Source organism: Cnephaeus nilssonii (genome assembly GCF_951640355.1).
Source record: "Cnephaeus nilssonii genome assembly, chromosome: 22".
NCBI classification, from domain to species: Eukaryota; Metazoa; Chordata; class Mammalia; order Chiroptera; family Vespertilionidae; genus Cnephaeus; species Cnephaeus nilssonii.
The window spans coordinates 14,034,436-14,047,943 of NC_137093.1; the positions used below are offsets into that span (position 1 = coordinate 14,034,436).

Consider the following 13,508-nt stretch of genomic DNA (forward strand, 5'->3'; position numbering starts at 1 on the left):
GGCACCATCAAGCCTCAATGTGCAGGATTAGCCGGAGCACAGCACACAAGCCGACTTGGAGGCCACCATGAAAACGAATGAGGTGCCTGACATTCAGGGGACAGAGAGCCTCCAACCCCTGCCCGCTCCTGTCGCCGGGTCACACTGCTGGCAGGATGCTCACCTACCGGGAGCTCAGAGTACCTGTGAGCGTAGAGGGTCCCGGGAGAGGTTCCCCGAGATCCGTGTGGGAAGGGTCAGGGTCTTCCGAGGCACTGATGCTAGGAACGCAGGGATGCTACCCAGCTCCTGTTGCAGAACTATCTGGAAGCAGTTCCCAAATGATGAAGGGAGGTGATGCGGGTGTGTGTGTGTGTGTGTGTGTGTGTGTGTGTAAGGCTGGTGGGGGCACATCGGGGGCACCAGAGGCAGGGCACACTTCAGGAAAACACCCTCTTTATTTGCACTCCAGAAATACCAGGGGGGCTCAGACGTGGGCAGCCCACGGGGTGGGTTTCTGCGCAGGTCGTCATCATCTGGCATCGGGGGCCTGGCAGGGCCGGCCCGGGCAGGAGGGGCAACAGGGCAGGAGCCATCCCTGCAGGGCACACGGGCAGTCCATCCAGACACGCCGCCCACGCCAGATACCTCCGGGGCTCTCCAGGCTGGGCTGAGGGTCGCCTGGGCTGGGCCTTCAGTGTCCTGCCAAAGGTGGGGGGTCAGCATGAGACGGCCACACCATCCTGGCATACCCGTGGCCACGACTCTCGTGCCCCCACGCCGGGACCCTCTCAGGGCAGATGTACCCCCGGGATGAGTCATTGGGGGTACTGTACTGTGAAAACTACTTGGCGATGATAAAATCTTTATCATCTTTTAGGTGTGACACTCAGGATGCCCCGTGTTTGTCTATATCGAAGGCAGCCCTGACGGGGGCACCTGGTGGAGCAGGTGCCCACGGAGCCCCTGGAGAGGCCCTGAGCCACTGCACGGCCCCTCAGGCTGAGGCCGGAGGATGTTGGGTCTGAGAGATGCAAGGCTCTGACCACAGGCAGCCCTTTGGCAGGGGTCAGGGAGGGTCTCGCTAATGTCTTCCTCCTCAGAAGAGGGTTGGAGGCAACAGTGTAGCTAGAGGCTTCCGGCCCGGCCGCGGCTGGCCCAGCCGGCTTTGCGCAGCTCTAGCAGAAGCAGCTGTGCGCAAGGCAGCATCTCCACCTTCTGGGCGAGAGAGAAACGAGCGGGTGCTGCTCTGCTCGGAGCAGGGCGGGAGAGGGAGGCCCGCTCCTCCCACCCAGCGGCCCACGGGGCTCAGCCTGGGGGCGCTTTCCACACCCAGTGACCCACCCGGCACAGCCACCCGAGATGGGTGTGAGCCCCGCCTCAAGACACTTCCTGCCTGTGGGAGCAGCAGCAGCCAGGCCAGGGTCTGGGGCATCCTGGGGAGGGTGGGGGGAGGGCCCCCAGTGGCCTCCTTTCCCATCCTTGTGTCTTTGGTTACTATGGCCCGGGCCCAGGGCTCCCCTCTGAGGTGGCACAGCAGGTACAGCCTGCCAGGCACCTGGAGGGCAGTTCACAGTGGCACCCTCCCCCCTTCTGTCACTGCTCTATCCTTACTGGGAGCCCCCCCACACGTACCTGGATCCAAAGCCCCAAAGGGCCTGGCTGTGGGGGCAGCAGCTGTGCCGTGTGCCCTGGGCTTGGCAGGGATGGCGGCTTAACCTCAGCAGCCAGTCACGGTGGAGTCCAAGCCGGAGCGCTTGGTGATACGCAGTTTGGTCACCTCCTCGGCACAAGTGGGGTGGATGCCCACTGTCCGCATCACCTGCGCATAGGAGGCCCCACACCTACATGCAGGGGGAGGGGCCGTGAGGCAGTGCAGGGAGACGTGTTCATGTGACCCTGTCCCCGGGAAGGTGGCACACAGGAGGGCACCTCAGAAGTCTTGGTCTTCTCACCCCCTGCCAACCCCGGCCCCCACCCTCTCTCCTCCCACCAGCAGCCAGAAACACCTGCCAACAACAGCTGGACCCATCGCATCTCCCTCCAAGAAAATGCCCGCCTCCCACCTGACCTTCCCTCACTTGCTCCAGCCTGGCCCCCTGCTGCTCGCTGCCCACCAGATGCAGCTCCGCTTGGGCTGAGGCTCCACCTCAGTCTGCCTGAGCCCACGTTTCACTCCCGCAGCCTGCACCTGCCCTGCTCCCCGCCCAGCCCGCTCGGCTGCTCAGCACCCGGCACTTATCACACAAGTGCCGCCTGCATGCTCAGCAACAACCCCTCCCCACGCACTGTGCACTCCTGGGCACGCTGTGTGTGGGCACCCCCCGGGGCACTCCCGTCGCACGGCTCTTCTTACGTCTGTGCACACGCGTGCTGGAATGGCTAGCTGGTGGGCGGAGTCCTGCCAGCCAGTGTGTTCATTTCAAATGTGGACAGAGGGCCTTCCTCCCGACTGACTGACACACCGTTCTCATGGCTCCACTCACCTGCTCAGAGCTTCAGCGTCTCCCCCGTGCGGACGCTGGAAAAGGGTCTGCTGGACACCCTCCCCGACCGAAAGGGTTTCTTGGGGTTTCAATTACATTTTAAAATCCTGACTGAGACACATCAGCTCTCTACTTATTTTTATGTTCTCTTCCTCTGAATTGCCTATTCGTGTTCTCTTGTCTATTGGATTCGTACTATAATTACTGTTGATTTCTAACCAGCCCTTTGCAGTTGCATTATTAAAAAGGCTGAGTTTCCAGAAACTGTTCCAGCTGAGTGACAGTCCTGGCAAAAGCATCCACATGCCGGAGCATGGAGATGGCTTCGGGGGAGAGCCGTGGCTCTCCGTGTCCCAGCGGCCACAGGGATCTGGGCTGGAGCCTGCCAGCCCTCACACAGGTCAGGGGCTGGGCTCCAGGGGGCACCCTCAGCTGTTCTCCTTGTGCCCAGGGTGGACTGCCCTCCCCACAGGGGGCTCTGGCAAGGCTCAGCAGAGCCTTGTACCAGGCTCACGGTCCTCCTGCCAATGGTCACTCTATGTAAGGTGAATCCCGTGATTAAGGACCACAGACACACGTTCCAAGGATGTTAGTCCAGTCCTGGACCCAGCCCTGCCCACCCTCCTCTCCTCCAAGGCCCAGCTCCCCTTCCCCTCCAGGGAGAACCTGACCCCACCACCCAGTGATCACCTGGACGTGTGTGGGAAGGGCTAGGAGGGCAATGGTAGGCCTGAGGCTCGCTGCCCTGTGACGGGTGCCCCATCTGAGGGCCCATGCGGAGGCTGAGGTGTCCCTGGGACGCCTGGACTAGACCCTCGCCTTTGTAGTCCTCCATCATCAGGTTTTCTGGGTATCGACCCTGCTCCTTGAACCTCCACACACCCCAAGCATCCGTGGGGATCCGGGAGGTACATGTCTTCCTTTATGAGTCCAGCCCCTCCCCCCTCCCCCCATCCCCCAGCCTCTGGCAGGCCCACACCCAGCTGCCCAACCTCCTCACTGCCCTAGACAACCCACTCATACCCAGAACCTCTGTCAGCAAAGGCTCCAGGCAGGGGCCCCACAGTGCACAGCCTGTGCCCAAGATCCAGACAATGGCTGGGCCTCCAGCAGACGAGTGCCTGCCCGGGGGGGCTGGCGCTCACAGTACACCTGAGGCTGAGACCTGGCTCATGACCACCTGGGTGCTGGGCCCCATGAACAAGGGCCCCAACCCTGCTCATTCTGAGTTAGAGAAGACCCAAAGAGTGCCACCCCGCCCCCGCCCCGAGGGCCAGCCAAGGACATGATGCTCTCCTCTTGCTCCCCAAGTGGCCTGGCCATACACACTCAGTGTGGCCGGCTTAACTGGGTTTGGCTGGAGAAGAAAGCTGCCTCTTGTCTGGCTGAACCTGCCCCATCGGAGGAGACGTTCTGCCGAAAACACAGACAGCACTACATGAAAGCAACGTCAGCGCAGCGGCCGTTCACTGTAGTGCTGCCAGCGTTCAGAGGGACACCCGTCTGCGCATCGAGTAACAGCCGCATTCTTCCGGACTCACTTGATCCCCAGAGCAAATCCCTGAGTGACTTCACCTGCGTTGGGGCCCAGGAAGTGCAGGCCCAGCACCGGCTTCGGGGGCTTCCGCAGGCACACCATCTGAAAGCCACATTGGCAGCTGCCATCGGCTGGAGGGGGGACCCCAGGGCTGCCTGTGGACCACCCCCCGGTGTATGTGTGGCCATGGGGGGGCTCCCCCACCCCCGGGGCCCACTCTTTCCCTCTCTCTCACCCCCTGGCATGCCCCGGCCTGGCCCCCGAGGACACTCACCTTTATGTAACACTGGGACGCGTCCCGTTCAGCCACTGTGAACTCCAGTGGCTTGTAATAGGCGTGATAAACCTGGGCGACAAGATACCGATTCCTGGAGTCAGTGGCTGCAGCCCATCAAGCCCCCTGGACTCCTTCCAGCTCTGACGGGCTGTGCGAACACAGCAGGGGCTCGGGATCTCCCACGTGGTTGCGGTCTGGGGCCAGGACGTGGCTGGCTGGCCTTGAAGAGCAGCCTCTCTCCCACACACAGTCTATGGCCAGAGCCACACTGCAGGGCAGGCCTCTCCCATTCAGGCCGAGGGCCCCATGAACCACGGCAGCAGAGCAGGCGCCCGGTGCGTGCCACCCGCTGTGACTGGTCACTGGGCCCAAAGCTCAGCACAGGGCATGGGAACCACCCAGGAGGGCAGTCTGAGTGGACGCTGCAGAGTGACCGGGTGACTGAGGCAGTGGGAGACAGGAGCGGGTGAGCGGGTGGCCATCTGGCCTCCCTCAGGCACCCTGGGGCTTGGTGGGCCCTCACTGAGCAGGGAGGAGGGGGCAGGCGCAGGGGCCCCCCCAAGCCCACACCGGAGCTGTCGGACAAAGGCTTTCAGCACCCGAGAAGGGACCGACAGCGCGCTCAGGGCTGCGGCCGAGTAAAAAATGAGCAGGGCCCTCACATGTGTTGCACAGCCATTATTAATTAATGGAGCTTCAGAGAATATTGTTCTAACTAAGACAGAATTGTAAAAAAAACAAACAAAGGGTATTTGGCCATTCAACATTGTGAAACATAAAACAACATTATAAAATGCCATGAACATATGTCCCAGTGTACTTGCGATGAATCAAACAAAAATAGCAAATAAAGTGCTGAGGGGAAGGCCGGCCTGTCAAGCCTGGCCTGTTGATGGAGGGGACTGGGGCGCTGGGGCAAGGGGCAGGCCCTGGAGTCCAGTGCCTTATTCCCAGAGGGCACCAAGCCCTGCTGTGCTGGCCACATGGGGTCTGGTTTCTAATCGGCCCGCCAGCAGGCTGCTGCAGCGAGAGGGAGCCACACTGAAGGCTTCCAGCATCCAGAGTGTCCCCGCGTCCTGCCAGGCTGCCTGGGCACGCGCTGTGCCAGCCCAGGCACAGCTGGCCCGTCGGAGCAGACCCCAGAAGCAGCCTTGTCTGAGGAAAGCCCTGCCTCTGGGATGAGAGGCCGAGTCTGGGCTGCCGGGGGCCTGCGGGGACTAGGAGGGTCTCGTAAGAGGAGCAGAGGCAGAAGCTGGCATGGGGCTGGGTGGGGTGAGGGGTCACAGACGGCAGGAACCACAGGGGAGTTGGGGAGTTGCAGGAAGTCGAGGTACCTGGAGGCAGGGCCAGGCTGGGGCAGGAGGATAGGGGACGAGGGTTAGAGGTCAGAGTGCAGGAGAAGCCTTTCCAGGTCTAGGGAGACACGTGTCCCCTGTGAGGTGGCCACACCCCAAAGGCTCCCGAGGCCACCCTCTAACACTCCCACTCACATGTCCCTTCCAGCCACATCACGGCCTCACAGCCCTGGTCCTGGGCCCCATGCCCCGCCCTGCTCCTGCCCTCAAAGATGCAGTCCTGGGATGCAGGAAAGCCAGCTCTCCTGCTCGCCTGCTGGGCCTCTCAGGGAGGGGGTGTCAGAGGGCACGAGTGCCACATAGGCGTCACGTTGTGGCGGCCCCTTCTGCTCGGGGCCCTGACTCACCTCCACGTGCTCCTCTCCGTGGCGTGCCACAGCCGCCTCCTCGGACAGCCCCACACAGCCGTATTCCAGCGGGGTGAACACGGTCGTGGGGACCTGGAAAGAAGGTTCTGAGTCAGGCACACCGCTGGGGACCCAAGATTGAAGGTTCTCACTGGGCCAAGTCACCAGACACGCTGGCTGGCAGGCCACAAGCAGTGGGCAGACTCACTCACTTATTCCTGGGCCCCACCCACAGAGCTAAACTTCACACGCGTATGCACACACACATACACATGCAGACATGCACCCACTCACTGATGTACACCCACACACACACACACGCACATGCAGATGTGTACATATACACCCATAATATGCATGCACATATGCAAAGACATGCACAAAATGCACAGATATGTGTACACACAGACGTGCATGCACTCACACCACACACCCACATGCACATACACAGATGTGTACATACGTGCACCCCCACATACAGACACGCACACGTACCCTCACACGTCAGGCTGAAGCTAGCCTGTGAAGAGCAGTGAGCACTCACATTGTCATAGTCCATCAGGTCTGAGGACTGATCGCAGAGCCTCTGGGCCAGGAGCCTCCCTGCCATGATAGCTGTGGGTGTCAGCTCAGGCCGCCCCTGATGAGGAAGGAGAAGTGGAGTTAGCTCGGCGTGTCTTGTAAGGGAGTCTGTGCAGTCCCTCCATCGCCCTCCACCTCCCTAGTGAGGTGTCTCTCTTTCAGAAACTCCCCAACGCTGTTTGCTGCTGGGCCTCTGCAGTGGGTCAGCAGGCCCTCCGCAAGCCTGTGGTTCTCTCCTCCCTCCCTCTGTCCGGCTCTGGGTGATCACACCTTCCCCGGCAGAGCGGTGAGCTTCTAACGAGCCTGCCAGGCTCCCTTGTGGCTTCTCCCTGCACCCCTCCTTCATGTCAGTGACCTTGCAGAGCTGAGCCCACAACAAAGCTCAAAAGAGATCCTGCTGCCACTCAGCCATTCAATGATCTGGGATTCTGGCTAAACCGGGCCCTGGAAGCATTCCGTGTGCTCCTGACACAGCTCATCACAGCCCATTACAAACCCAAAATGAAAATGCCGCTCTCTTGGGGTCCCCTCTGTCCCAGTGTGTGTCCTGCGGGGGGGAGTGGGGGACACAGCCCCCAGCGTTCCTGCACGGGTAGGCCTGGGACAGGCTGCCAATCACCCCTGCAGCAGCAGGAAATGCAGATGTTGTTTGACATTCCAGAAATGAATGGAGATCCACAGAGATAACTCAGGAGAGCAGGCTGTGCATTCCACTGAGCCTGGCTAGCTGCGGAAACCTCTAGGCGCACGCGCACAATATCGCACTCAACAATGGCTCTCCCCCCCAACCTGGACCATTGCGGTGTTAACCCTTGTGCCTGCTCAGAATGACCTTTCCAAGTAAGCGAATGTAATATCTGAATAAATAATGCCTTGTGTGTGCCGTATGTTCCTGGCCATGTGGTCTAAAACAGCGGTCGCTAACCGGTGGTCCGCGAACCACTGGTGGTCCATGAGGTCCGAAAGGTTGGCGACCGCTGGTCTAAAATATTAACAGTTTCTGCCGTGTTAGCACAAGCCCTGCAGCTGATGGAACTCCAACTCACTCAGTTCCTGGGGTGCGTAGAGAGCGCGTCTTATTCGAACTGGGCTCTCTCCCAAGACCATGATGCTACCTGAGGGCACAGCTCACAGGATGGACACCAGCAGCGAATGCCACTTCCAGGCCATCAGAGATCACACTGAGCAACTGCGGCTGGCTATGCAGGTTGGGTCCACGGGACACTTGAGGACATGTACAGCCACTCACTTCCGTTCACACAACAGGACGATTAGATGGTCAGAGCTGACCTGGAGGAGAACTGACCAGAGCTCTGGCCACACGCCCCAGCTGAGCTGTCCCCGAAGCCCCATGCCGGATGGGAAAACTGGCCCTTCAGGAACAACAGGAAGGCCCAGCCTTGCATGTACCTGCCCTGGCCTGTCTCCATGTGTCCCAGCTCTCCCGAAGGCCCCCAAATATCATGACCACAGCAGAGGCTGGCAGGTGACGCTGAGGGAAGGATGGTCCCATGGCATCAGTGACAACTGCCTCTCAGCTCCAGGATGTCCCACCTAGGGACCCACTCACCTTAGATACTGGCTTCCCCACCCCTAGGCATTTCCCAAAGTGGGTTCCCTGGGTACCTGGGCACAAGCATCCTCATTCAGCTCACCTGTGCCTTTTCTAGCTCTTCTCCAGCCCAGGCTTCCCTCACTGCCCCCTCCCCCACCCCCCACCCCCGCCTTAGGTCTCTCCTGACCCCCAATAACTAAGCATCTTCTGAATCGGAAATAGTTTACTCATGTATTTGTCACCTGTGCCCACTACCAGAATGTTACCTCTTTGAGGCCTGGGATTTTATCTGTTCCTGCAGTGGCCCCAGAACCCAGAAAAGTGCTTGGTACCAGAACAGTGGGCACTCAGTCAGTACATGATGAATGAATGTAAATTAGCACATCATTGTGGGTTTAATAGCTCCCCCCGCTCCCTCGCCCCAATTCGCCTCTGCCTGGAACCTCAGCATGTGGCCTTATTTGGAAATAAAGGTCTTTGCAGAAATGATTAAGGTAAGGATGGAGATGAGGTCATACTGGATTAGGGTGGGCCCTAAATCCAATGAGAGGGTCCTGCCAAGAGATGAGCAAGAGCACAGCCCCCTGGAGGAGACGGTCACGTGAGACAGAGACTGCAGAGCTGCAGCTCCAAGCCTGGACCGTCTGGGCCATCAGCTGCTAGAAGGGGCCAGAAAGGTCCTTCCCCTAGAGGCTTCGGAGGGGGAGACTTCAGACCTCCAGGCTCCAGAACCAGAGAAAGTAAACTCCCATCGTTCTAAGCCGCCCCGTTTGCGTGATTTGTGATGGCAGCCCGGGGAAACTAACATACACGTCAATGATGCCAGCAGGTCTCAAGGCCAGGAGGCTGCTGGGGTCCGGGCGCCTGGTGCCCCTCAGTCCCCTTTGACCAGGGACTCTCCTGAGCCACTTCCTCGGTATGTGCTGCACACGTGTGGGGCAGGCTGACTGCTCCTGAGGCTTTGGGGGAGCAGGGGCCCCACAACTGACCAGCTTGTAGGAGCCTGTGAGGGGGACAGGGCTTCCACCAGGGACTCGCAGGTGGTGTGCGCCCTCCTTTCCAGAGGAGGGAACAGGCAGGCCTGAGTGGGGCTGGGTCCACAGGCTGTCAGGCTCCAGGGCCCTCAGGCCCTGCCCATCTGCCAGCCCAGGGAGAGTACGGACCCGCCCAGAGATCAGAGCGTAAACTGAGGCAAGGAGGTCAGACCCAGTGCTCTGGGGCCAACATGGCAGCATTTCCAGGGCCTGCACCTCTGCCCACCTGCGGGGAGGTTGAGGCGGCCACGGCAGAGAACAGGTGCCCTTGCCTCAGAGCTGACGCAGAGGTTTGCAATAGGAATCAGCTAACGGTGCTCTAAGCTATTGGTAAGCGTCCCCACTTGCCCTCCACGGCAAGGAAGAGCATTCGAGAGAGCAGAGGCTGATGCCCGATTCCTCCCAGAACTCAAGTCTAATGGCACCTGGGACTTGGCCATGTGTTTCCCCAAGGCCTGGCCAGGGTAGGTGGCCGGGGGTGGGGGTGGGGGGTCAGGCATCGGGCACTAGCCATACCTCCGCTGTGTCTCCAATGGCATAGATATGGGGGACGGAGGTGGCTTCCCGGGCATCAACCAGGATCTTCTTACTCTCGGGGTTGGTGTTCACGCCAGCCTTCTCCAAATTCAGATTTCTGGTTTCTGGAACTCGCCCTGAAGGAAAGAAAGAGCAATTTATTTACCGCAGTTTTCTTTAGCCGTTCTGACCAAGATCCCTTGGTTTATTTGAAACACTTCTCAGACTGCCTACAGAATTGGTAAAACATCAAACACAAACATCGTCGGGGGACTCCTGGCCTCCGCGGCCTTAAACACACACACACACACACACACACACACACACACACACACACACCTTACATTTATTTGCACAAAGAATCAATGAAAGGATGAGGCAGGACCAGCAGAAACAGTGGGCCTCAGAAAGGGAGGAAGCAGGGGGAAGGGACAGAGACAGGAATAGGACTTCTCTAAACACATCCTGTGATACAATTTTGTTTTCTTAATCATCTATATGATTACATATTAAAAAATAAATTTAAATTAAAAATGGGGGAAATCCCTATGACCTATAAATAACCTGAAACAAAGGGGCCTGAGTGTGTATGCAGCTGGTAACAGAGCAAAAGAAAGATGATTTGTTCAAGAACCAAAGGAACCAACATTTTAACTGAATATCCTCAGAGGGCTATGTCCTAACAATAAATAAAGCTGCAAACAGAGCTTGTGTGTCACAGAGAACAGTTAAAACCCCGTAATGTTAAATTTGAAATTCATTATTATTTTTTTAATATAAAGTTCCTGGTTCTTACCACAGAAAGGTCTAGAAGCAGTGATGACCCAAAGGCGATGTGCATCGAGCCTGTGATCACTAAACCCCTCCGCCATGAAGGGGCCGCGATCCTGGCGTAGCCCACTCCGGCCTGGGTGCCTTGGACATGGCAGGGCAGCCACCGACATGAGGGGACAGGGCCATGCAGCTGTTAAAGACATCACGCCCCCCCCCCCCCCCCCCGGGGAAGACACGGACTCTCCATACCCAGGCCCCTCACAGAAGCCGTGGCTCCTGTCCTGCACGTGCATTTTCCACTGAGTCTCTATGGAGCCCATCGGTGGGCCCCAGGTGAGCTGACGGCCTCGTGAGTCCCCATTTGACCTCCCTTCCACTCTGTGTGACCCCAGGGCTCCCCATGCTCCTCCTGACGGGTCGCACTGGGGCGAGGACAGCACTTCATGGTGATTTTACGCTTCCATCCTGCCATCAGACTGAGTGGATACGCTGTGGCCTTGTGCCCCAGGTGCCACCGGAAGGGGAGCCAACCCTGAGCAAGCAGCGAGAATGCACAAACTCACACGCTGCTCAGGGTCTCAGGGCCCCTCTAGGGGGCTGGAAGGCGGTTCCTGCAGCAGCTCCATGCTGCAGACATCAGCTCCCCCACTTCTGTGTGTCATGGCCTGCCCAGCAGGCAGCCCCAGCTTTGAGACCCCCAAAGTTGAGAGCAGACCTGGGCCCAGGGGCAGAGCACACCACACCCACCCTTGGTGCAGTCAGCTTGGTTAATCCTGCTCTTGGGTGCAGAGGCCAGGGGGGCAGGGGACAGTGGTCCCTGGGGTGCTGGCGCAGCGGCCTCCCTGCCAGACTCCACATGCTACAGCCTGGGCGTCATCACAGCTGAGCTGTCAGCACGGGTCCCCTTTCCCCTAATCTAGTCGATGTGGCCTCACGGAGCAGCAAGTGGCAAAGGCAGCTCTTCCTGCCCGACCCTTCGAGGGTAGTGGGCAGCTCATGGCCCCCAGAGGCTCAGGATGATCCCCTAATGACAAAAACTAATTATTTCTAAGGCACAGTTCCCACAACTCGCAGTGGCTCAGACACACAGAGGTCGGGAAGCGGGTGGTGCCAATCTGAACATCTGGAGGACCAAGCCGTGTGAAAGGGAAACCTCGTCTCCAGCTGCTCTCTTGAAGCGGGAAGTCAAAACAGAGACTTGGCTAAGCCGTGCTTCTCAAGTTCATGGGGAGCCGGCTCCAGCCTCTTCACTCTGCTTGGCCACAGGAATCGGGTGCCAGGCAGGCTGGCACCTATCACCAATCAGGCCAGACATAGGCAACAAGAGGCTCCGAGGTCCCTGCATTCTGACGGCACTAGAGTGGTATGAATGGAGCCCCGTGAGAATGCAGGGTGGGACATGCCACCGCAGCCAGTGTCCTGCCCTGGACAAGATGGCCTGGGGTGGGTGGGTGGGGGCCAGGCCTGACTCCCAAGTAAGGGAGATTGGTGTTTTGGAACCAGTGGGCACCCAGGAACCCTCGTGCATTTGGGAAGGGACTGAAACATGCTATGCCTCCGTGAGGAAGGAGCTGGGCCCCGTGGGCAGAACTGCGGGGGGGGGGGGGGGGGGTTGGCTGGGTAGGCCGAGGGTCCCTGCAGGCAGAGGGCTCACAGCTCAGCGCGCTGGTTCTTCCCCAGGCCCCCAGTTCTGGGGGACACAGCATACAGCAGCTCACCATGCCCACCGCTTCCTGCGGATTGCTGGGGGCTGGGGCAAGCTGGTGCCCCAGACCAACTTGCTCTGATGCTGACCATGCTGTATCCCAACTCTCTCCTGCACTCCTGCCTGGCCAGTCACAGGAGGCCAAGAGCATTTCCTCACATACTTCGTGGTAACCATGGTAACTACACACCTTGCAGATGCCAGCAAACCACATCCGAGGTCCTGAAGAAAATAGAGTATCCCCCCTATTCACGGACGTGATACATTCCAACACCCCCCGTGGATGCTTGAAACCGTGCCTTGTACTGAAACTTATACTTTTTTTTTCTTACACATCTGCAATTTTCAACCTTTTTCATCTCATGGCAAACCTAAACTAATTACTAAAATTCTGTGGCACACCAAAAAATATATTTTTTGCCAATCTGACTAAAAAAATAGGTATAATTTTGATTCACTCACACTGGACGGCTATTGTTACATGACTGTTGTCATTTTTTCATTTGACAATCCAAGGGAAAAGAGGTCAGTGCCCTTGGCTAAATAGTCAGGGATTGCATGCTTTAAAAATTCTTGCGGCAAAGCAGTTGAAAGTCACTGTTATACATGCATGCCTTTTCACTTAAAGAAAGCACTTTATGGCTTCTCATTGGCATATTCGAACTGTCAGCATTACTACTCCTCTGCTTTGGGGCCATTAGTAAGTAAAATAAGGGTTATTTGAACACAAGCACTATAATACCTGGGCAGTTGATCTGGTAACAGAGATGGCTACTAAGTGACTAATGGGTGGGAGGCAGAGACAGCGTGGAGACCCTGGACAAAGGGATGATTCACGTCCCAGGCAGGATGGAGTGGAATCATGCAAGATTTCATCCCTCTACTCGGAACAGCATGCAATTTAAAACGCATGCGCTGTTTATTTCTGGAATTTTCACTTAATATTTTTGGACTTCAGTTGACTGCAGGTAACTGAAATAGCAGAAGGCAAAACCATGCATAACAGGGGACTACTATAAAGATACATTTAAAAGTAGTAAATTTGTTACTAAATAACAAATTTATGAATAACAAATGCATGGATCAGGTTGCCTCTACAGTCCATTTTGAAGGCAGAATTCTTAGGACCCCCGGAGGCCCAGAGGGGGGAGAGTGGGTGCCAGGGTGGAACCCCATGGCTGGCCGCACAAGCAGGGCAGCTCTACCACACGGACAATGCCCAGCCTAGGCCCAGGCTGCACATAAATGGCACAAAGCAAGATGCGGGCAAGTCATCTCCTTGACCATTTTCCTTTTATCTTAGGCAAAAATAAAGGTACTACTCTGGCCGGTATGGCTGTTAGGTGGCTGGAGCATCGTCC

At 57.8% G+C, this 13,508-nt stretch overlaps 1 protein-coding gene across 3 annotated transcripts in view; it reads right to left on the bottom strand.

Annotated features, from left to right (window-relative positions):
• Nucleotides 1-413: 413 nt before the first annotated feature.
• Nucleotides 414-13,508, bottom strand: part of TXNRD2 (thioredoxin reductase 2) — a 46,571-nt gene continuing 33,476 nt past the window's right edge. For 2 of the 3 annotated variants that reach the window (XM_079762361.1, XM_079762362.1), the window contains exons 12-18: nt 9,669-9,805; nt 6,526-6,621; nt 5,982-6,074; nt 4,277-4,348; nt 4,007-4,104; nt 1,615-1,823; nt 414-681 (exon numbers count right to left, since the gene is read on the bottom strand). In XM_079762361.1, the coding sequence (XP_079618487.1) occupies nt 1,700-1,823; nt 4,007-4,104; nt 4,277-4,348; nt 5,982-6,074; nt 6,526-6,621; nt 9,669-9,805 (620 nt within the window). In that variant the 3' untranslated portion in view covers nt 414-681; nt 1,615-1,699. Of the gene's footprint in view, nt 682-1,614; nt 1,824-4,006; nt 4,105-4,276; nt 4,349-5,981; nt 6,075-6,525; nt 6,622-9,668; nt 9,806-13,508 lie in introns of those variants that run through there. The other variant, XM_079762363.1, reaches the window with a different exon arrangement.